At 42.2% G+C, this 25,102-nt stretch overlaps 1 protein-coding gene across 1 annotated transcript in view; it reads right to left on the minus strand.

Moving 5' to 3' along the window:
* Positions 1-25,102, minus strand: part of UBE2K (ubiquitin conjugating enzyme E2 K) — a 261,905-nt gene that overhangs the window by 121,553 nt on the left and 115,250 nt on the right. Inside the window, exons 3-4 of the mRNA XM_078678315.1 lie at positions 10,126-10,184; positions 4,968-5,050 (exon numbers count right to left, since the gene is read on the minus strand). Coding sequence (XP_078534441.1) covers positions 4,968-5,050; positions 10,126-10,184 — 142 coding nt within the window. The remainder of the gene's footprint in view (positions 1-4,967; positions 5,051-10,125; positions 10,185-25,102) is intronic.

Here is a 25,102-nt window from a genome sequence, read left to right on the forward strand (position 1 = left end):
GGAGGCAGGGGTCATACGCGCCCTTAAACACCTGGGCATTTTGAAGCTGGGAGACCTGTTCAGAGACGGGAAGGTCATTACATGGGAACAGATCGACTCTTCCCGTACCTCGGGGACGTTGATGCACCGCTTTCACCTGCACAGGGTCCGCGCGGCGCTTCGCGAGCTGTTGGGACCGGCCATGGCCGAACCACCCGACGTTCCAGAACTGACCTATGTGGTAAGAAAGAGTACTCCCAATTAATTTCAGGTCCCGAGGGGGGAGAAACAAACCAAGCAGAGAAGTATACAACCTCAAATATGGACCTATATTTCTTTTAGCATTGAATAAATCTTAAAATATTAGAAGCGGATGCCAAAGAGGAAAGTTTCACAATATTATGAAAACATATATGTTTATTATTTTTTTAGAAAAATATTTCATTAAAAGAACTTACATGCATCTGTACAACTTAACATTTTATCGTCAGTCAGAAATACATCACTTTTATATACATATTTTTTCTCCACAAAAAACGATGAGATTCTGAAGCTGAAAGTGTGCCCTCTAATAGTAGCTATTTTTACCACTCATACTTGCATACTTGTAAATCAATCATACCATTCCTATTTGTAAGAAAAACAACCTATCAACACAGACTCAAATACTAACTGAAGCACAACATAGAACAAACATAAGTGACAGCTCTAAGGTGTGTTAAGTTGGGAACTCAAAGAACCAGATGATAAAGTTCTGATGGTGTTGGTGGAGTTGACCAGAAAGTATCCACAACAAGTAGATGTTAGGCCGACGTACGTTTCGGTGAATGTCACCTTCCTCAGGGCCAAGAACAGTGTGAGCAAAAAAACATAAATATTTATAGAATTACAAATGGAGGGCAAAGTGCAATTTTCTATGATTAGGGTACTGCAAGTACCGGTTTGGGTAAGTAATATCTTTAGGGTATGAGCTCAGTTTCCAGATTGGACATCCCTTTAAGAATATTAATTGCGGTTCCTGTCGGGTGATGGAGTCAGGAGACTGTTGCACGTGCGAAGTGAATTCTGATGGTTACTGATTTCAGAGGTGTTATTTTCTGCGGTATTACTTTTTTGACATTTTGTTTATCTTTTTCAAATATGCCGTCGTCGAGACTGGGGGTTCCTGGATTGCAGCCCAACAACCTGCAGGTGGGACACGTCCCCAGAACCCCCGGTCGAGAGTGTAGATCTGTGAGAGCCAGGCTAGTTGCAAAGCTTCTGTTGTTGGTCCTACGGACCCCTGTTGTTGGGCTGCAATCCAGGAACCCCCAGTCTCGACGACGGCATATTTGAAAAAGATAAACAAAATGTCAAAAAAGTAATACCGCAGAAAATAACACCTCTGAAATCAGTAACCATCAGAATTCACTTCGCACGTGCAACAGTCTCCTGACTCCATCACCCGACAGGAACCGCAATTAATATTCTTAAAGGGATGTCCAATCTGGAAACTGAGCTCATACCCTAAAGATATTACTTACCCAAACCGGTACTTGCAGTACCCTAATCATAGAAAATTGCACTTTGCCCTCCATTTGTAATTCTATAAATATTTATGTTTTTTTGCTCACACTGTTCTTGGCCCTGAGGAAGGTGACATTCACCGAAACGTACGTCGGCCTAACATCTACTTGTTGTGGATACTTTCTGGTCAACTCCACCAACACCATCAGAACTTTATCATCTGGTTCTTTGAGTTCCCAACTTAACACACCTTAGAGCTGTCACTTATGTTTGTTCTATGTTGTGCTTCAGTTAGTATTTGAGTCTGTGTTGATAGGTTGTTTTTCTTACAAATAGGAATGGTATGATTGATTTACAAGTATGCAAGTATGAGTGGTAAAAATAGCTACTATTAGAGGGCACACTTTCAGCTTCAGAATCTCATCGTTTTTTGTGGAGAAAAAATATGTATATAAAAGTGATGTATTTCTGACTGACGATAAAATGTTAAGTTGTACAGATGCATGTAAGTTCTTTTAATGAAATATTTTTCTAAAAAAATAATAAACATATATGTTTTCATAATATTGTGAAACTTTCCTCTTTGGCATCCGCTTCTAATATTTTAAGATTTATTCAATGCTAAAAGAAATATAGGTCCATATTTGAGGTTGTATACTTCTCTGCCAGAACTGACCTATGTCATCAAATCACCATCGCCGACTCACTTGATCTCGCGGCTCTATAAGATCGGACAGCATAGTGAGAGTCACCCGGTCTCGAAGGCCCGCTTGGCGTGGCAACGGGACCTTGGCACTCCGATTGATGACGCAATGTGGAAATACTGTTGCCTACAAACCAGAAGGGTGTCGCTTAACGCCAGGCATAGACTTATCCATTTCAAATACCTGCAGAGAGTGTACTACACCCCAGAACGCCTACGCAGATACGGGCTTAGACAAACGTCTGAATGCGAGCGCTGTCACGCACAAGTGGCTGACTTTATGCATCTGGCTTGGTCTTGCCCGGGCATTAACAAATTCTGGAATGACATATTTCTAGACCTGGGGCTGGTACTTGAGCTGGACCTCCCGGTGGACCCGGCTCTGGCATTATTGGGCCATACAAAGGTCCTGCCCCCGGCGGCACGCCGCATGGCAGATCTTGGGTTACTGATGGCCCGGCGAGCGGTGGCGCAATGCTGGATGAGAGGCCCCCTACCGACCAAACGTGGGTGGGCCAGGGATATGCTGTTTGGCTGCACGCAGACGCAGCTGTACAGTGAACTACAACCTCCAGTTAGTAGACCCAGAAACTTTTGGGACCTGTATCTCACCTACAGATCCTCGAAGGATGCTGCGGACGCAGCTCAGGAGGAGAGGGAGGAGAGTCGGGAAGGAGACGAGGCACAAGTGGACCGGGCGTACGACCCTCTAGACCTTGATTGAGATGGTTGTTGACTCATCGGGGCCTAGTGAGACGCTAGAAAGACACACGACATGCAGCGATCACTGACACAGGGGGCTCTGGGCGTGGAGGGTCAGGCGGGTGGCTATGGGCGATGGGCAGAATGGGCAAGAGGTGGGTGACTAGCTTAGTAATGGGGTACGCCGAATTTAAGTGGTAGTGTAGTGGTAACGGTTAGCGCACAAGCAGTCCGGAGGAGGGGGGAGGGGTGGGAGGGAAGGCGTTGGGGGTCCAGTTAGTTTACAGTCTGGGTAGCATACGTACACACTCCTTTACACGCTGCACGATAACATGGTGACCATAGCTCCATTCTCTAGGGTGGTGGGGAGGCGGGGAGCAGGGAGGTTGCAGGTTTGGGGCATAGCCCGGTTGGGTCGCTATAACATGTTGATCTTGTCTCATTGATGTCATTGCCCCAGATTGCTGCCGGCCCCAGGGTTGTAGGCGAGGAGCTGTGTGTATGTACTTCTATCTAATAAAAATTTAAAAAAAAAAAAAAAAAAAAAAAAAAAAGATGTCTTGAAATTTCAAGAATCACCACACCTATCGTTGAAATAAAGATCTCTTACGAAGGATTACATTTTTGGGTTATGGACTGGGATGTTAGATGGAAAAGTCCCAAGAGAGAGTTCACTCTAATCGTAGTAGGGCCCAGTGCCGTTAGAAGGACTGATAAAACTTGTACATGCTTCCATTATACGAGATAGAAGTAGTGGATGATAGAAGAGAAAAGAGAAATGTCCAACAAATCCCATTGACATGCTATGACATGAGCCTGCTGTGCACTTCGCTTGCTATGTAGCCACTACTATGCATCTCTTTCTTAATGCTGTAGGCATTACGCGTAGCCTATGTGCCCCCAACCGTACCTTGTAACGGTTTGGCATGTTGTGGTATTCCTTTGTAAAAACAAACAGATTTTGAGCAACAACAAAAAAAAGTGTAGCTCAACAGTCGTCATTTGCTTGACAGATTATTATTTTGAGGATATCCCCTGTCACATATATTCTAATTATATATTAAACTACCCTCTTCCAACTAAAATTCTTAGGCTTCACAACATCCAACCATTCCCACACAGGGATATAGTATCAACTCACACTCTACAAACCATACACAACAAATAAGGTAGCTTCTTACCAAACTGCCACAAGAGCGATATGAATCGCTATGCACAAGTTGGAATGAAAGACCACAAGGGTACATGTGGTGGTAGGGTTTTTTAGTTTTCTGTAGTCTTATCCACTTGTTTATGTTTCGGAATACGTGAAATTATAAAAGCTAGCTGAAGAAAGGTCCAAGTACACTGAATGAGGATGAGTATCCTAACTTCCTCCAGTTTAACACAGCAAGGCAGCCAAATAGGAAAAGAGAGAAAAAAGTCTGTATTCCAAAAATACTGGTTCAAGTTAGTTACACTAAGTACAGCAAATTTCCTTTTCTGGATTTTGGCCTGAATGAAGAAAAATAGCAGGATGCACAAGTAGGTGAAATACTACAGATTATAAAGGGAGATAAATCAAAGGACGTTAACGTGCTAGATTCCAGGAGAGGATGACAGTATAGCAGGCATAAGAAGGGAGTGACAGAGGCCAACATTAAACTTGGTATCTAGTCCCCAAAGAGATGCAGACTACTTTCTTTTATGCCACCTTTTCTGACAGTTAGGCTCCATGAAATCCTTAATAAGTAGTAGTGACCGTTTCACTACATAACTCACATCAGTTGTTGTCATAGTTAAGCAGTAGAACCAATGCTCATATTGAAATAAAACAGGACAAGCTACATCAAATGACTATTATAAGAATTTAAGCAAGCAAAGTGAACTTAAAATGAATACAGTCACTTGGAACCAGCATTCCTAAATACTAGCACAGGCTGGATTAAATCACAAAATGCACTTTGAGGACCAACTCTTTCACAATGCTATAAAGCTATGGGAGCAATTGCCACATAAAAATAAAAATATTAATAATTGAAGTCATTCAAAGGTCAATGTAATGTAAAAAAGACGTTAAACATATAAAGTGGCTTACCACTGATCTTTCAGGATATCCAAACAAATTGCTCCTGTAACTGAGCTAATATTAGGATGCCATATTTTAGTTATAAACCGCACCTAGAACATAAAATAATACTATGAAACAACTACAAAAGTAAAACAGCAAATGATCAGTGTTAGACCAAACTTTAAAAAACAAACAAATTGGTGAAGATACCAGTTGTAAATCATGTGGATCACCATTGCATTCACAAATGCTAATTTCAGCCTTTGGGAGAATTCCGAACATTTAAAAAAAAAAAACTTTTATTTTAACATTAAACAGTTTAACAGTTAACAACATCATCTGCATCTCTAACATTCTCCATATAATAAAGTTCCCAATTCAACCTTCCATTCCAAGCTGCCTATGGTGATTTCCGTCTGCCAAATTCTCATTATTCTCTCCCACCTTCCCAAAGTTCGTTCATGTTTCTGCAGGCATATTTGTAAGTGTCAGATTTGCTTTTATAATATCAGACAGCAGTCCATCCCAAGCCTCCACTTTAATAGTGGGTAATCTTTGCAGCCACCAGAAACCTCAGCCCCACGAAAAAGCTTCAAGTATCCATAACTCTTTACATCATCCAAGGCATCCAACAAAGACAGTTGAGACGTTGCTTCAATGACAGCCCCCGTTATTTTGGACAGTATCCTGGACACGCTACCCCATAATGGCCTACGGGTGAGACAATCACACAACAAATGTAAAAAAAACCTTGTAACTCTCCTAGCACCTCAAACAAGCAAGAAATGGGTTACTAGTGCAGTATGTATCGTCCACTGGACCCACATCTGCCTCCCAATTAACCAGGAAAGCTTTAAAGGAGTCTGGTGTGTGGATACCCAAGGTTTTGTATATTTGTGAGATCTTTTTGTCTGGAAAGGGGGCCATGGAAACTTTGGCTCCAATGGACTAAATTTAGTAATGTAGTCTACCTCAGCAAGAAATTAAGTCACAGCGTCTCAAAGATATAGGCACCAGATCAACTGGTTATTTAGTAACCAAAATTCCCTGTGATGCACTGAGAAAGCCCAGACAGTGACACCTGAGACCACATCTTCCAGGATTGACCGCGCCAATTTTAGTGTCCATCGAGTGAGGAAGCAGATGTAGCATATCGCGAGTTGCTGGCAAGTAGGAGGAGGCTCGGTTGTGGTTGCACGAGGGAAGCAGTGCTCCTGGAAACGAATAGCATGGGAAGTGTGGGAGTACCGAGAAAGTTTGCCCGACTCCTTCAGGCCCTCAAGGGGGGTGAAGAGCATCACTGAGCGATCGGGGCAGAAAGCCCAGCCCTGGAAATGTGGAGCCCGGAGAAGCAAACTAGAAACAGAGTCTGAGGGAGCATTGAGCTAGTGTGGGTGTCTGCAATCCCTTGGCGGCTCAGCAGGGGCTCACATCCAGATTTACTGGCTTGCTTTGGCCTCTACACCGAATATCCGGGGAGAGGTGTGCGCCAAGCGGCAGGCGTGTGGAGGGTTGCGTGGCAAACTAATGGTTAGTGACTTCTTTTTTTTGCCAAATATCTTCTTATTTTTTTTATTTTACATAAACACAATGTCATCACAACAGTAACATCCGTTGCATGGAGGACATTCACAAAGTACATTGTTATAGAGGCAACAGGGATCCCACATTGGGCCAGTAAGACTATTAAAAGGAAGAAAACAAGTTACTTACCTGTAACTACGGTTATCCAGTATTGGTATCTTTCATAGATTCACATGCCTGAATCATTCCCCGTCGTCGAGGCGGGAGTCCCACGGTAAAAATATATACAATAGCAGTGCCTAAAAATTTCTTGTAGTAGGCTGGAAAAGCCTAAAGGCCTAACTAGGCCCAAAACTTAGCAGCCTATCTACCTCATTATGTAAAAAGACCTGAAATAGTAGCCTCAGCCAATCAGCTGTCCTCACCCTCTAGAACCTTCCTAGCTCAGGCAGTTCTCCTCAGATTTTCACCGCACTTCGTGTGTAAGGGAGTCTCCCTGAGTGCCTACTCAGTTTTTGTCATTTTTCTTCAAAATGTCTGACAAGAAGGCTCTTTTCAAGGCTTGTGGAACCTGCAATAAGAAGAGGGTCCATGTGGACGACCAGCACTCTGACTGCATCTATTGTCTGCACCCCTCACATGTGGTGAAGGATTGTAAAATTTGCCGTACCTTCCCTTCAAAAACTACCAGGGATAGAGAGGGAAGGGTTCTTTTGTGGTTAAAATCATCTTCCACAGATGAGGACAACCTCTACCTCCAGCAAGAGAGCCAGATCCAAAGAGAGCTCTTCTCCTGAGAGGAAGAAAAAACTTAAACCCTCTCACAGAGTCTCAGAACCCTCAAAGAGTGCATCGTCTCCTTCAAGACCGTCCACTGTGAGTACAGCCCAGACTAAGACCGTTTCTCTGCTGTCTATTCATACTGCTACTTTGACTTCAACCTCTTCAACTTCTTCTGCTACGGTCACCACTTCGGTTATTACTTCTCCTCTGGTGTCTGCTAAAATATTGCAGTCGAAATTGTCGACTGTCCCGTCGACGACGGCTCAGTCGACGAAGATCCCTTCAGCCATGACAACAAAGACCCTGTCGACGCAAACAACAGGCCAGTCGACGACAGTTCCGTCGACGAAGACATCATCGACGGCCTCGTCAGCAAAGAGTTCGTCGACGAAGACACCATCGACGAAGGATTCGTCATCGAAGACACCATCGACGGCCTCGTCGACGAGGATACCATCGACGGTCTTGTCGACGGCACAATCAATACAGTCGATGACAGCTCCGTCGACAGACATGCCATCGACGACAATTCCAATGACAACCAGTTCGTCGTCATTGACTTCTACGAAAGCGATGGCCAGCACACCTCCGATGAGGGTGCAATATACCCGTTTTCAAATGAAAACTTATCAAAGGCAAGACTACTCTCACATTTCTCCACTCTTACCATCACACCTTTTGGAGATATATGTGGAGGATGATTCGGATGACGGCAAAGAGGATGAGGGACCTTTTGGGGTTGCCCGTCACCCTTCCCAATTGAACATCAAGTATCAGGAGGAAGATGAGGACGATAACCAAGAACATTATGCGAATGAGGCCTTCTCAACGCCATATCATTCGCCCCATACCAGACCTCATCATTCAGAGGACACAAGTCATCTGCCATCTACTTTAATTCAAGACTTACAAGCTATGTTGGCAGACTATCGCCAGAGATTTCCTCCAACTCCAATTGCACCTTTTATGCCGCCTGTCCCAGTTGACATGCCAAGGCCTCCTTCGCCGCGAGCTTCATTGTCACCAAGGCAGGATACTGGCCCTACACCCCAAGGTGACACGGATACCTCTTCTCATGATGAGGATGATGGCAGGGAAGAGGGCGAGTTGCCAGTTCATACACCTACGGATCCGTGGGATGATTATTTCATTCCCATGCCTTCACCGCCTGCGCCACCAGAAATTTTTAGGCACTGCTATTGTATATATTTTTACCGTGGGACTCCCGCCTCGATGACGGGGAATGATTCAGGCATGTGAATCTATGAAAGATACCCCAATACTGGATAAACACTGGCTCCATATGGATAGGCAGATAAAGGGTAGAACCATATGGCACCTTCCATGGAAACTGAAGCGCGACAGGCTGCCTAATGTATACCTCAGCACACCAATAGTCACTACTCTCCAAATATGGGACAAAGTCACCAAGACACTGCCTTTAACGACCTTTCCTTCTCCCTACACCCCCATTCACTTCAATCTGGCCTTTCCCCCGGCACTACTAGAAGGCCCCTTTGATAAATGGAGGGAGGGTGGATGCCTCATGCTATCCGAGCTCACTAAGCGAGGAGAACTGATTTCCTTTGCGGAATGCGCAGCCCTTTTTAGGCTGCCGCCCACAGAAGAATATCACCACTTCCAGTTAAAACATTAGGTGCAACAATCCCAGGTGTGGCTGGCTGCGACCAGCGACTTGCTCCCAAATGAGAGATTTGTGCAATCTGGCACTATGACTAATGGCTGCATATCATTTTTGTACTCTCTTCTTTAAACGGTGGGTCCCCAGTTGGTTCCACAAAACAGAAGGTTTTGGGACGCCTTATTACTCGCCCCCATAAGGGAGAAACAGTGGGGTTCCCGGTACAAAGACATTGTCGAATACAAATCTCTCCATGTTTCTAAGAGAAGATCATTACAAAATTATGTACGAATGGTATTTACATCCTCAGAAATTACATCCCATATTCCCAAATACCTCAGACAAATGTTGGTGGGCTGTGGGCTTCTGGGAGAGTTCAGTCATATTTGGTAGGACTGCCCCTCCCTTCCTCCAACCCTTCTGGAAAAAAATCCTTTCCCAAATTAAACAGATTATGGGATACCCCATCCCAGATACTGTAGAACATACTCCCCTGGGTGTCCGGGACCTTAGTCTTAAATATCAGACTCAAGGAGACCGCGCCATTATGTTGCTATGTTTAGGGGTAGCCAAGATGGCAATAGCAGTAGTCTGCAATAAACCGGAGGACTCTCCATTACCCAATGGCATGCCAGGCTGTAGCAGACTCTGGCCCTTGAACGGATGACAAATATATAGGAGATGGCGCGCATAAGGGTTTGACTACATCTGGAGTCCCTTGGTAGGTTATCTCTCAGAGTGGTTGCCTTTACTCGCTTGCGGACCCAGACTGCAAGCCCTACACCTCTTTCAGATTTAACAGACCTGGCGACACCCGGTGCCAAACCCGGGTCCCCCTTGGATCATTAACATGAAACACCAAGGAAATGTTTTAGTGATTTTCGCTTTATTTCTTTTGTTTCCTTCACAGTTATGTTTTCTTTGTTGGCTCTCGAACACAGACTGCTGATGCAACCTAGAACATGTAAGCTGCATTTTTTAGGTGCTGAAATGATGGGCCTACCATATCAGGAACTGTTTAAGCTATGCTGAGACCTTGTGGAAAAGCTGTGTTTTACTTTCAGATATCTAACTCTGGCTGTGCCCAGTTGAGCTACAAATGTTGTATCTCGTTGAAAAAAAAAAAAAAAAAAAAAAGGTTGGCAACATTTTTTTTGAAGTACCTCAACTGGAGAGTAAATAGCATCCTTTCTTAGAATGCTCATAAAGTGAATCAGTCTGTAAGTAAACACTTACCTTTGGGGGGTTGAATGGATACGTTTCCGGAATTTTTATTTCTAACTGATATCGTCCACCTTCGTGTATATACACACAGAGAGGGGGGAAAAAAGAATACAGTTACTATTAAATTTACCCAGGCTGCTTAATTAAAAAATATTAACAATTATAAAGGTAAAGTCTCACATTTCAGTGTTCAATGTTCATTTTGGTTACAATTTACAATCACCAACTCTTTTTAAGTACCCCCAACATCTAGTAATCACAATACCAAGTACATGGGATTTGAAACTGAGATATTGAAAGTGCTATTGTAAATGAGGGCAAAAGTAAAGTAGTCCTTGTCATCACAGACATTTGAGTGTGCAGTTAATAGTACTTTTAAAGAAAACCAACTTTGTAAAGTCAGTTAAAGCAGAATCTGTCGCACTCTTCTTCAATAACGACCCCTTTGCCGACAAATTAAGAGTTTTCGGTAGATTTTCTGAGGAGCACGTAGCTTCGTATATGTTTCCAATATTTGAGTTTACAGGATTCCATAACCGAGGGCCCTGGACACACAAGAATCTGCTATAGCCATTACAAGGATGAATGAATGATGAAGTGTGAATGAAGGAAGGTTCCTGAACAGTAAGCACTGGAGATATTTCGATAACTACATGGATTAATATTTAAAGTTGGTCTCATTCAGAGGCCAAGAAACTTTGTTTATTTGACTCTTGCAAAGCAGACACTGACACAGTTTACATCCTTATTTTAAACATTCTCAGAGCCGAGCCAGCCAAACTAAGAAAGTTAGTCATCTGGAACAATTGTGTTAAAAAAGTGTGTACACACACCCACATGTTCCCTTGAGATAGAGAGATATAGAGAGAGATATAGAGAGAGAGAGAGAGATATAGATAGAGAGAGAGAGAGAGAGAGAGAGATAGATAGATAGATATAGAGATAGAGAGATATAGAGAGAGAGAGAGATATAGAGAGAGGGAGAGATATATAGAGAGAGAGAGATATAGAGAGAGAGTGAGAGAGAGAGATATAGAGAGAGAGATATAGAGATATAGAGATATAGAGAGAGAGAGAGAGAGAGATAGAGATATAGAGAGAGAGATATAGAGAGAGAGATAGAGATATAGAGAGAGAGAGAGAGATATAGAGAGAGAGATATAGAGATATATAGAGAGAGAGAGATATAGAGATATATAGAGAGAGAGAGATATAGAGAGATATAGAGAGAGAGAGAGATAGAGATATAGAGAGAGAGAGATATAGAGAGAGAGATATAGAGATATATAGAGAGAGAGAGATATAGAGATATATAGAGAGAGAGATATAGAGATATAGAGATAGAGAGATATAGAGATAGAGAGATATAGATATATATATAGAGAGATATAGATATATATATATAGAGAGAGATATAGAGATATAGAGAGAGATATATAGAGATATAGAGATATAGAGAGAGATATAGAGATATATATATAGAGAGAGAGAGATATAGAGAGAGATATAGACAGATATAGAGATAGAGAGATAGAGAGATATATAGAGATATATAGAGATATAGAGAGAGAGAGAGAGATATAGAGAGAGAGAGAGATAGAGAGATAGAGATATAGAGATATAGAGAGAGAGAGATATAGAGATATAGAGAGAGAGATATATAGAGAATAGAGAGAGAGATATATAGAGTATAGAGAGAGAGATATAGGAGTATATAGAGAGAGAGAGTATAGAGAGAGAGAGATATAGAGATATAGAGAGAGAGAGAGATATAGAGATATAGAGAGATATAGAGAGAGATAAGAGATATAGAGAGAGATATAGAGATATAGAGAGAGATATAGAGATCTAGAGAGATATAGAGATATAGAGAGAGATATAGAGATATAGAGAGAGATATAGAGAGATAGAGAGAGATATAGAGAGATAGAGAGATATTATAGAGAGAGAGTCACCTGGCACAGATTAATCGACAACCTCTTCATTATTTGGAGAGGTCCGAGAGAGAGTGCGAAGAATATGTAAGAGCTCTCAACGACAACAGTTATAACTTGGAATTCACGGCGGAAATGAGTACTCAATCGGTTAACTTCCTAGACTTGGAAGTAACAGTGGTTGAGAACAAGATATGTAGCAAACTGTACCGGAAACCCACTGCGGGCAATCCGATCTTGCATGCCCGCAGTGGGCACCCTCCAAGGCTGATCAAAAGCATTTCCTATGGGGAGCTACTCCGTATAAAGAGAAACGACACACGGGAGATAGACTTCCAAAAAGATGCGGGGGGAGTGCATAAGGAGATTTGGAAATCGGGGATACAATACACAGACTTTGAAGGGGAGCTAAAAACAGAGTAGACCATCTGAAGAGGGAGAAATTGTTAGAACCCCGAAATCAGGAAAATAAGAAAGAGGAAAAAAATGTGGTTTCAGAATGATTACCACATACTCAAAGGATGCTACAAGACTCAGGCAGATATTCAGGAAACATTGGAGCCTGCTACAGATGGACCCTATTATTGGAATGGAGATTCCAAGGAGACCCCTCCTCACTTTCCGAAAAGCCAGGTCACTCGAGACAGCCTCACATGTAGTTACAAGAAGAAGGAACAGAAAGGCTTCGCAAAGGATGTAAAGGTTTTCATCCCTGCAATAAATGCAAAGCTTGTGAATGAAGCAAGAAAGTTGCAACTTACAAGATACCAGGGATAGAAAAGCCCAAAGCAATAAGCAATTCCTAACCTGTACTACTCCCTACACGGTGTACTGCTTGCAGTGCCCGTGTGGGTTGAAGTACGTAGGTAGTACCATCCATCAAGCGAAGATTAGGGTTGGAACATGCCAGGGCGATAGCCAACGGTGATATGACGTATCCAGTGGCACGACACTTAGAATTTTCAATAAAGGAGACAGGATCTGTTGACTTATTTCTGTTTAGATCACGTACCTATCAACCCCAGGGGGGAGGGGGGGGGGGGGGGGGGAACAGGCTCATGACCCTTAGGAGGTTGGAATCGAGGTACATAATCGACCTCCAAACAAAGACGCCGGGAGGTCTTAATACACATGAGGAATTGGTTGTACATTTGGGAGAATAGGTAGCTGTGCAAAGGATGTGTGAACAATAGACCAGTAGTAGATGGTTATGACATGGATATTGATTACGGACAGTGTATGACCACCGAGGGACAGGATCAGATAGAGGTTGACATGGCGTATGCCCATTCAGGGAGGTATAATGATCATAGTGGAAGTGAATACTTCCGAAGGGCCCATCTGTGGGCTGGAAGGTGATTTTGATCTCGTAAAAAGGGCAATATGATAGATATTGAGAGACCAAAAATAATGTATATAATGTAAATTACATGCCAACCTTATCTGTTTTCATGTTTTTAATCTAATGAAATGTGATCACTTGCATGTTCCAAGATGGCGACCATGAACTAATCTGTTGTCCGTTAACAATATCCATGATGAAGTAAACATAAAAAACAGCCCGTTTCAGCACCGCCATGTTACCATCGACAAAGGCGAATGCCGAAACGCGTCTGGACACCGTGAGCTCTCTAATAATCTTTTGAGCTCGCCACCCCGAGTGCTTGTCTTCTTTGCGGGGAGTACCGCAGGAATCTTGGAGCGAGAATATTGCGGAGGGCACCATCCGCTGGGAGCACCCGCCCTGTGAGTGCAAGGACTCGGTGCAAATTTGGGAGCAAGCAAATAAAGGAGCGAGCACACACACACACGAGCACACACACACGAGCACACACACACACGAGCACACACACCCCACCCCCCCTCACCTTGCCCAATCCGGGGACGGTTTACTGACACGTGACCGGCTTACTTTAACCCCCGTCTATGTACTGATCAACCGGGCAATTTTGTCAACAGCTACCCATGGATGACTCAATCCTATATGTCAGTAACCAGGACACTTGGGCAGTAAAATCGTGTAAATTATACACATGTATTTTTTTAACACGACTGAGTTTATTTTAAACCAGAACAACTTGCAAATATTTATAAATAATTATGAGATGGATGTGCATTGACTTATGATTCATCATATTGACTCTATAAGAAGTAATGTATATGAATATAACTAAAGCAGTAATAATGATACACCGTTATAAAATGGCGATATTTGTATCAACCAACAGCACTATACTGATAACTGCAGTCCGTCGTTTATTGCAATTACTATGTAAACATAAAAGATGTAAAGCAACTACTGTAACTTGTGTGATCAAGCACTCTGTGGAGTGCGAAACGCGTCACGGGAGATTTATGAATTAAATAAATCAACTTTTCTGGACTTTTAAGTGGACTGTGGTCTGTCCGTCTGGCGCCGGGATAGATATATATATATATATATATATATATATATTCACTGAAAAAAACATAGGTTAGAGACCATATATAGTTAGCTGGACATTTTATTAACATAAAACCAATGAAATTCCATATATAGTTAGTTGCACTAACTATATATCGCGCACCCGCAATCCACTGCTGATGATGTCACATATTACATCATTCATGACATGGTCAGTGACATCACTGATGACATCACTGATGGACATCTCAAATGACATCACTGATGACATCTAGTGTCTGTGTTTTTGTAAAGTTTAAATATGTTTTACATATTGAAGAATGAGTGGATGTATGGAAGACTGAGTGTGTGTGTGGCTGGCTGGGAGGTGTGTGACTCTGTGCATATCAATGTGTACTTGTATCAGTGATTGTATAAGAGAGTAAGTATGTGTTAGTATATGTGTGAAAAGTATGGTGTTCTGTGTTTAACTGTATAGATGAGGAAATCGAAGTGTGTGATTCTTCACAGGACTGACTAGGTGTATGAGTGCATATGATAGTGTTGTAATAATGAGTGACTGTATGTATGAGTGATTGTATGGGTGAATGAGTGAATGTGTGTGTAGACGTAGGAATCAGTGAGTGCGTATGTAGTAACTGGTATTGGTGTGTCATGATGTCATCAGCGATGTCATTTGAGATGTCATCAGTGATGTCATCTGAGATGTCATCAGTGATGTCATCAGTGATGTCACTGAAGTATGGTGTTCTGTGTTTAACTGTATAGATGAGGAAATGGAAGTGTGATTGATTCTTTACAGGACTGACTAGGTGTGTGAGTAACTCCATGGATGAGTGGCAGTGTGTGAGTGTCTGCATAGGTGTATGAGTGCATATGATAGTGCTGTAATAATGAGTGACTGTATGTATGAGTGATTGTATGGGTGAATGAGTGAATGTGTGTGTAGACGTAGGAATCAGTGAGTGCGTATGTAGTAACTGGTATTGGTGTGTCATGATGTCATCAGTGATGTCATTTGAGATGTCATCAGTGATGTCATCAGTGATGTCATCAGTGATGTCATCAGTGATGTCATCAGTGATGTCATCAGTGATGTCACTGACCATGTCATGAATGATGTAATATGTGACATCATCAGCAGTGGATTGCGGGTGCGCGATATATAGTTAGTGCAACTAACTATATATGGAATTTCATTGGTTTTAGGTCAATAAAATGTCCAGCTAACTATATATGGTCTCTAACCTATGGTTTTTTTTTTTTTGCCCCGCGGGGCACTTTAATATCCCCCTCATCAATCCTAGGGGGTCAGGAATGGTCTACCTTGCCCCCTTTCCTTCATTTCCCCCTTCGTTTTTCACCACATCTTGTCTCTCGATCGTACCGAGAGACAAGATGGCGGCCGCTCCGGACTGTTTAGAATGTTGACAGACACCGGAGAGCCAATCAGCTTCGCGAAGTTCCGTTACGCGTCAGGTACGCGAACCGGGGCGCTAACCGGAGCGCTGTCACAGATATATATATTTTTTTAAACGTTAATTTCTCAAAATCCACTGGAGCACATATATTGAGACATAGCAAAGGCACGTCGGGCAAACCATATCTACAATTTTGCCAAGTTTCATGTAAATCTATTCAGCCGTTCGAGCTAAAAGTGAGTCCAACCGCCCTATGGAAAAATGAATGGGAAAAACGCGTTTTGGGACCCCCCTTTTTTCTCGGCCCCCCTTGACGAAACCCCCCCCAGATTTTCAGGGGCTGCTCAGAAACAAAATGTGCCATTTTCCTGAAAATTTCAGCCAATTCCGTCCACAAACGCCCAAGTTATTAGACATAGAATTTTCAGAAATCCCATAGAGAAAAAATCCTAACTATATATACCCACTGGCTATCGCCAGTAGGTAATATACATATATAAACATATATAATCTGCATATCTATATAAATATAAATGCATGCATACATATACATATATGCATACATATGCATGTTATTTACATGAAAGTTTTAAAAACACTAATAAAAGCAAAGCTAAAAAGCCACCTCATTACAAACAGAATGGCTTTAACTTAAACGAGGGCGAGATCTATTGCATTTTCAATGCTTGTTTACTTTGGTTCTACCAAGAAGGCATTCAGATGTGTCACACATTTGCCATAAATTCTGAATGTTAGCACTCTAGTTGCTCATTAGATCACTGTAGTAAAGCTAGTGCTCACCAGAGAAGTCTGCTGCTAATCATGGTTTGCAGCCATTTTCCCGCATTTTTTATCCCGCAGACTTTCAGTCCGCATACCATTATCCCGCAAGGTCATTGACCTCGCATACCATTATCCCGCATTGTTTCAAAACGCATGTGCATTTATCGCGCATGCCTTTACAAAGAATTACGTTTTAAAGGCATGTATGGTAAATGCATTTGCGTTGTGAAAACCACGATGACGAGAGAGGTAAGTGGGTTTGTGTTAATTTTTTCGTGGGTTAGTGATTGTGTAGTGTAGTGTAGTGTTGTGTAGTGTAGTGTAGTGTTGTGTTAGTGTAGTGTAGAGTTGTGGTGGTTGTTTAGTGTAGGGTCATGCTGGGGGTAGTGTTTTAGGGTTTAGGGTTGTGTTGTAGTGTTTGCGTAGTGTAGGGTCATGCTGGGGGTAGTGTTTTAGGGTTTAGGGTTGTGTTGTAGTGTTTGCGTAGTGTAGGGTCATGCTGGGGGTAGTGTTTTAGGGTTTAGGGTAGTGTTGTAGTGTTTGCGTAGTGTAGGGTAGTGTTGTAGTGTTTGCGTAGTGTAGGGTCATGCTGGGGCTAGTGTTTTAGGGTTTAGGGTAGTGTTGTAGTGTTTGCGTAGTGTAGGGTCATGCTGGGCGTAGTGTTTTAGGGTTTAGGGTAGTGTTGTAGTGTTTGCGTAGTGTAGGGTCATGCTGGGGGTAGTGTTTTAGGGTTTAGGGTAGTGTTGTAGTGTTTGCGTAGTGTAGGGTCATGCTGGGGGTAGTGTTTTAGGGTTTAGGGTAGTGTTGTAGTGTTTGCGTAGTGTAGGGTCATGCTGGGGGTAGTGTTTTAGGGTTTAGGGTAGTGTTGTAGTGTTTGCGTAGTGTAGGGTCATGCTGGGGTGTAGTGTTTTAGGGTTTTGGGTAGTGTTGTAGTGTTTGCGTAGTGTAGGGTCATGCTGGGGGTAGTGTTTTAGGGTTTAGGGTAGTGTTGTAGTGTTTGCGTAGTGTAGGGTCATGCTGGGGGTAGTGTTTTAGGGTTTAGGGTAGTGTTGTAGTGTTTGCGTAGTGTAGGGTCATGCTGGGGTGTAGTGTTTTAGGGTTTAGGGTAGTGTTGTAGTGTTTGCGTAGTGTAGGGTCATGCTGGGGGTAGTGTTTTAGGGTTTAGGGTAGTGTTGTAGTGTTTGCGTAGTGTAGGGTCATGCTGGGGTGTAGTGTTTTAGGGTTTTGGGTAGTGTTGTAGTGTTTGCGTAGTGTAGGGTCATGCTGGGGGTAGTGTTTTAGGGTTTAGGGTAGTGTTGTAGTGTTTGCGTAGTGTAGGGTCATGCTGGGGTGTAGTGTTTTAGGGTTTTGGGTAGTGTTGTAGTGTTTGCGTAGTGTAGGGTCATGCTGGGGTGTAGTGTTTTAGGGTTTTGGGTAGTGTTGTAGTGTTTGCGTAGTGTAGGGTCATGCTGGGGTGTAGTGTTTTAGGGTTTTGGGTAGTGTAGTGTTTGCGTAGTGTAGGGTCATGCTGGGGGTAGTGTTTTAGGGTTTTGGGTAGTGTTGTAGTGTTTGCGTAGTGTAGGGTCATGCTGGGGGTAGTGTTTTAGGGTTTGGGTAGTGTTGTAGTGTTTGCGTAGTGTAGGGTCATGCTGGGGGTAGTGTTTTAGGGTTTTGGGTAGTGTTGTAGTGTTTGCGTAGTGTAGGGTCATGCTGGGGGTAGTGTTTTAGGGTTTTGGGTAGTGTTGGCGTAGGGTAGGGTCATGCTGGGGGTAGTGTTTTAGGGTTTAGGGTAGTGTTGTAGTGTTTGCGTAGTGTAGGGTCATGCTGGGGGTAGTGTTTTAGGGTTTAGGGTAGTGTTGTAGTGTTTGCGTAGTGTAGGGTCATGCTGGGGGTAGTGGTTTAGGGTAGTGTTGTAGTGTTTGCGTAGTGTAGGGTCATGCTGGGGGTAGTGTTTTAGGGTTTAGGGTAGTGTTGTAGTGTTTGCGTAGTGTAGGGTCATGCTGGGGTGTAGTGTTTTAGGGTTTTGGGTAGTGTTGTAGTGTTTGCGTAGTGTAGGGTCATGCTGGGGGTAGTGTTTTAGGGTTTAGGGTAGTGTTGTAGTGTTTGCGTAGTGTAGGGTCATGCTGGGGTGTAGTGTTTTAGGGTTTTGGGTAGTGTTGTAGTGTTTGCGTAGTGTAGGGTCATGCTGGGGGTAGTGTTTTAGGGTTTACGGTAGTGTTGTAGTGTTTGCGTAGTGTAGGGTCATGCTGGGGGTAGTGTTTTAGGGTTGTGTTGTAGTGTTTGCGTAGTGTAGGGTCATGCTGGGGGTAGTGTTTTAGGGTTTAGGGTTGTGTTGTAGTGTAGGGTCATGATGGGGGTAGTGTTTTAGGGTAGTGTTGTAGTGTTTGCGTAGTGTAGGGTCATGCTGGGGTGTAGTGTTTTAGGGTTTTGGGTAGTGTTGTAGTGTTTGCGTAGTGTAGGGTCATGCTGGGGGTAGTGTTTTAGGGTTTAGGGTAGTGTTGTAGTGTGTGTGTAGTGTAGGGTCATGCTGGGGGTAGTGTTTTAGGGTTTAGGGTAGTGTTGTACTGTTTGTGTAGTGTAGGGTCATGCTGGGGGTAGTGTTTTAGGGTTTAGGGTAGTTTAGTTGTTTAGTGTATGCTAAAGGCATATTCGTTCTAAAAGTTTTCGTTATTTTAATTTGCGGCCTAATAGTACATGCGGGATTTCGTCATATATTCGCTAATCATACTTTCTATGGCAAAATGAACCCCCTCATTTTGTTCCTTTTTAAATTAAATGTTTTAAGAGTTACCACTTTATTCCAATCAAGATGGCTTCATGTCTGCCATACCTTTGTAATAAGTAGGACTGTTAGCACTCTAGTTGTTCTTTAGAACACTCTGGGACATTCTGGCATTGGGCTATAGTTGGGCTACATCTGGCTGATATTTGGGCTACATTTGTTTTTTTTGTCTCTGGTGGCCATCTTTGGGCTACATTGGGCTACATTGGGCTACATTTGGGCTCCAACATATATATAGCCCAATGTAGCCCAATATATATTTTTCAAAGTTAATTTTCGTAAAAACCACTGGAGCCTATATCTTGAGACATAGCAAAGGCACATCGGGCTACCAGTCCCTACAATTTTGCCAAGTTTGGTGTAAATCCATTCAGCCGTTCAGGCTAAAAGTGAGGCCAACCGCCCTATGGAAAATTGCATGGGAAAAACACGTTTTGGGACCCCCCTTTTTTCTCGGCCCCCCCTTGACGAAACCCCCCCAAATTTTCAGGGGCTGCTCAGAAACAAAATGTTCCATTTTCCTGAAAATTTCAGCCAATTCTGTCCTCAAACGCCAAAGTTATTCGACATAGAATTTTCAAAAATCCCATAGGAAAAAAATCCTAACTATATATACCTACTGGCTATCGCCAGTAGGTAATATATATATATATATCCCTGAAAAAAACGGCGTTCCTCACGAGCAAGCACTCAGGCGCCAGACGGACAGACCACAGTCCACTTTTATATATATATATATATCCCTGAAAAAACGGCGTTCCTCACGAGCAAGCACTCAGGCGCCAGACGGACAGACCACAGTCCACTTAAAAGTCCAGAAAAGTTGATTTATTTAATTCATAAATCTCCGTGACGCGTTTCGCACTCCACAGAGTGCTTGATCACACAAGTTACAGTAGTTGCTTTACATCTTTTATGTTTACATAGTAATTGCAATAAACGACGGACTGCAGTTATCAGTATAGTGCTGTTGGTTGATACAAATATCGCCATTTTATAACGGTGTATCATTATTACTGCTTTAGTTATATTCATATACATTACTTCTTATAGAGTCAATATGATGAATCATAAGTCAATGCACATCCATCTCGTAATTATTTATAAATATTTGCAAGTTGTTCTGGTTTAAAATAAACTCAGTCGTGTTAAAAAATATATGTGTATAATTTACACGATTTTACTGCCCAAGTGTCCTGGTTACTGACATATAGGATTCAGTCATCCATGGGTAGCTGTTGACAAAATTGCCCGGTTGATCAGTACATAGACGGGGGTTAAAGTAAGCCGGTCACGTGTCAGTAAACCGTCCCCGGATTGGGCAAGGTGAGGGGTCCCGGTGTCAAGGCAACCCGCTGCCTTGGTAAAATGCCTGAGACACGACTACATGCTAGAATACGGGTCCTGAATAATGGACTAGATTCATGGGCCTGCATGTGAGGTTGTGAGATCGTGTCATTACGGTTAATGCGATATCAGGATGAGCTCTAGAGGCGGTGAATGTCTGATTTAATGGACATAAGTTCTTCTTAAATGGAAGGGTCTACATGTATAAGATTTCAAACATGGGTATCGATTAGCGAGTCATCGCGAATAGTGCGATTGTAGGTTAAGAGCTCAAGGAAAGATAGATTGTAGGTTAAGAGCTCAAGGAAAGATAGATGTCCTGGATAGTGAACATGGGCTCCTGATAGGAGGGAAACCATCCTATGTGTCAGTCCAGAACACAAGTTGAGGGCATAATTCACATGTATGCAAATATGTCTATTTCTAAAAAAAAATTGCATTCCAATTAATTAGTTTAAGGCAACACATGCAGCTTATCAATAACTAAAGAAATAAAGTGAAAAAAGAAGAAAGAAATTCTTTTAAAATGTGAAATATTTGTTAATTTTGTCGAGATGGATGGAGGAAAACCACAGTGAAAGGTTTAGGGTAAACGTGTCATGATTTCTAGACACATCCCTCCCTTTGTATCTGTGGGAAAGAAGGAAATAGAGAGACAGGGTCAGAAGTCATTACCAATACATGTAAGATACGAAGAATTGTACATGTGAAAAAAGGGTATTAACAGTTATTTCATCACATTGACCTCCATTCTTGCAAATGTACATTATACTCCACATCCATGTTGTGGCCTTTAGGATAACGGGTACAGAGACTTATTATATATCTCGATTCTTTTTGTCTTAATTTCATAAGACGATTACCCCCTCTCAGGCCAATGTTCACTTGCTCTAACACATAATAATAGGCTAGTTTTTTGGGGTCGGAAAAATGATGACTCTCAAAATGGCGTGCTATGGGGTATTGTTGGTCCAAGTTACTAATAGCACGAGTATGTTCCAATATTCTTTTTTTAGCCATATGGGTTGTACTGCCTATATATATCAGTTTACATGGACAGGTTAAAGCATAAATCACAAAGGGAGTGGTACACGTTAGAAATTGTTTGATCTGTTGCATCTTTTTGTAACTGGGATTCCAGTATTCTTTTACCATGTGGCTGTTGGCACAAGCCTTACAGTGGCCACATGGATAGAAGCCCTGTAAGTTGATGCCTCTGGGGATTATATTAGTACTTACATCGTTATGTATTAATAGGTCCCTCAAGGTTCGCCCTCTTTTATAGGTTATGGTGGGACGACTTGGTAGAGTGTCCCCGATTATGGGATCATTAGTAAGTAAATTCCAGTTCTTGACCAAACTTTTCTGTATTTGTTTGGAGTTCTCATTGTAAGTTAGGATGACTAGTGGTATCTAAATCATCCTTCTCTTTGTTGTCCTTTTCTCTGACAGTTAGTAAGTCTTCTCTCTTAGTTTCTGTAACTTTTTTTCTCGCTTTTTTGATCACCCACATGGGATATCCTCTGTTGAGGAATCTTTGTGTCATCACTTTTTCTTCTGCTAGGTAGTCTAGGTTGTTACTACAATTTCTTTTGGCCCTTAGTAGCTCCCCATAGGGGATGCTCCATTTAAGATTATCAGGATGACTACTCTCTGCATGTAGCAGAGAGTTGCCTGCTGTGCTTTTCCTGAACAGTACAGTTTCGATGGTATTTTCCCTGATTTGGACCTTGGTGTCTAAATATTCAACCTCTTTCTCACTGATGTTACTTGTGAGGATAATATTTCTGGTATTCTTATTCAGTCTTTTAATGAATTCAGAGGCTTCTGTTTTGTCCCCTTTCCAGATGACAAAAATGTCATCTATGTACCGTAGCCATAATCGGACTTTCTCGAAATCCTTTTCGAATTGAACATCATTTCTGATGTCCGCCTCCCATGCTCCCATGAAGAGGTTCGCCAGGCTCGGCGCAAAGGAAGTACCCATCGCAGTACCATGGGCTTGTACAAAGATGTCACCATTAAAGCTGAAGAAATTATTCTCTAGGCAGTGTTTGATCATGTCAAGCAACATGGTAGTATGTCCTAGAAATCTCATATCTCTCCCTTTAAGAAATCTAGCACATGCTTCCATCCCCTGGTTATGTTCGATTATGGTGTAAAGTGCATTTACATCCATTGTTATTAGGAGACATTCTTTGTCAATGCTCACTTTGTTAATTTTGTCCAGGAAATCCTTCGTGTCTCTCACATACGTCGGAAGTCCCATGACAAAATCTCTGAGGAAGTGATCGATGTACCGTGAGATGTTCTCCAGTACACATCCTCTGGAAGAGATGATAGGTCTTCCAGGAGGCTTTTGAATGCACTTATGAACTTTAGGGAGAAGGTATAGGAGAGGTAAAATGGGATAATCTTTTTTGAGATAAAGGAATTCTTCCCATTCAAGCCAACCTTTATCTCTCCATTCACCTAGTCTTTCCAATATGTCTTTGATGCTGTCATTATACTCATTGCGATTAGATATTTTATATGTTTTACCATCATACAATTGTCTTTCAGCCTCAGCAATGTACATTTCCCTCGGCATTATGATGATATTCCCGCCTTTGTCCGCGGGTCTGAGGAGTATACTTTGATCATTTGCAAGATCAAGCATTGCATTCTTCTGTGTTATAGACATGTTGTACTTTACTTTTCCCTTGGTTTTGGTCCAGTTCCGGCTGCTTAGTTCTAATAGGTCTTTGCCCATCTGTTCTTGAAGTGTCTATACTGTCATGATTCATTTTGGGAGTAAAGGTGGACTTTGGTTTAAAGGTAGTGCCTGCTGCCTGATTATGTTGAATCTCTAATGCATCCAGGATTCTCCTGGCTTCACTACTGAGATTGAGTTCTTCCTCTTCATTCGTTAGTTCATCAATGGCAACTAGATTGTCAATATCTCCTATGATCATGTTGTCATTTTCTGTGGTAGGATCTTTATTCCACTGTCTTTTATTTCTATTAGGTTTCAATTTGTGCCATTTCTTCAATTTTAATTTTCTACAAAATTTAAAAATGTCTATCTTCTCTTCAACATAATTCATGGTAACTGTTGGGCAAAAAGATGAGCCTAAACAGAGTGTTCTTTTGTCTTTCTGACTTATGTATCTGTCTGATAGATTGATTATGATTTTATTTACCTGTATGTCATCCATAATTATTTTTTCTTCTGTTGTGCCCTTCTTGTTCCCACTGGCAGTTGATTGTCTGTTCTGTTTGTTCCTTTGTTTACGTTTCTTCCTCCTCTTGATCTGGTATTTCTTGGTCTTCCTCTTACATTTGGGGGTTGTGCTTGATTCTTCTCTTGGAGTCTCGTTGATGATCTGGTGGCTTCCCGGCTCTGTTTCATGAGCCGGTATTGCACTAAAAAAATATTCTGTTTTGGCACTATTCCATCGGTTGATTTAATACTCTCTGTGCTTATTGTTAGGTCTGACATATCAGTTAATGAGTCACTATTTTCATCCTCCTCAGTTGCAGTTTCCTCATTGATGTTTGGGGTCTGATTTGTTTGCGTTTGAGTCTCATATAGATGGTCATATTTTTTGCTATGCGTGAGTATCCTGCCAGACTCATAGTCACCACAGTCCCGGTGTAATTTGTATTGTTTCCTCTTTTTTATATCGTCCTCTAGAGTTTTTAGACGTTTTTTCATTTCCTCTATGAATTTGATGATTGTCGCTTGGTCGTCATGTTTGTGGAGTTCCTCAGTTATTTCTTCAATTTCTTTTTTGATTTTTATTCTGTCTGCCCATGCATATTTAATGAGGATTTGCATCATCACCCTAGAACTGTTAGTTGCGTTCTCCGACCAGTCTTCTAGCATTTGTGGATCTAATGAGTCATAGGATGGTATGAGATACAATCTTAGGACTCTTGGTATCATGTTTTTATCCAGATAATCTTGTAGTGAAGTTGCTTCCCACCACTTCGAGACTTCAAGTTTGTGCAGTTTTTTATATCTGCGTAATCTGTCCATGATCGTTTTATCCGCCCTCGTGGGTGTGGGGAGTGTTATTAATTTCCCCGGTGCTCTGGCGAAAAGGGACATAGCTGCTTCCCTCCTTTCTTTCTCATCATCCATCTTGTTTACTGGGTAACGTGTGGTTAATTACCCTTGGACTTCTTTTAGTGGTCAGTGGTGCTGTGTCCTGTTGCCTCCCTGCAAATGCAGGGTTCCCCAATGTCTTTGAGCAAGGAATCGGTAATCTGCAGTCCCCGTGTGCTTCTTATTGTAAGGGGGGGAAAGCTTACTCGATTCAGTCTAATTGCATCACAGGTTCCTTTTTGGTAGAAA

Source organism: Lissotriton helveticus, chromosome 2_2, assembly GCF_964261635.1.
Source record: "Lissotriton helveticus chromosome 2_2, aLisHel1.1, whole genome shotgun sequence".
NCBI classification, from domain to species: domain Eukaryota; kingdom Metazoa; phylum Chordata; class Amphibia; order Caudata; family Salamandridae; genus Lissotriton; species Lissotriton helveticus.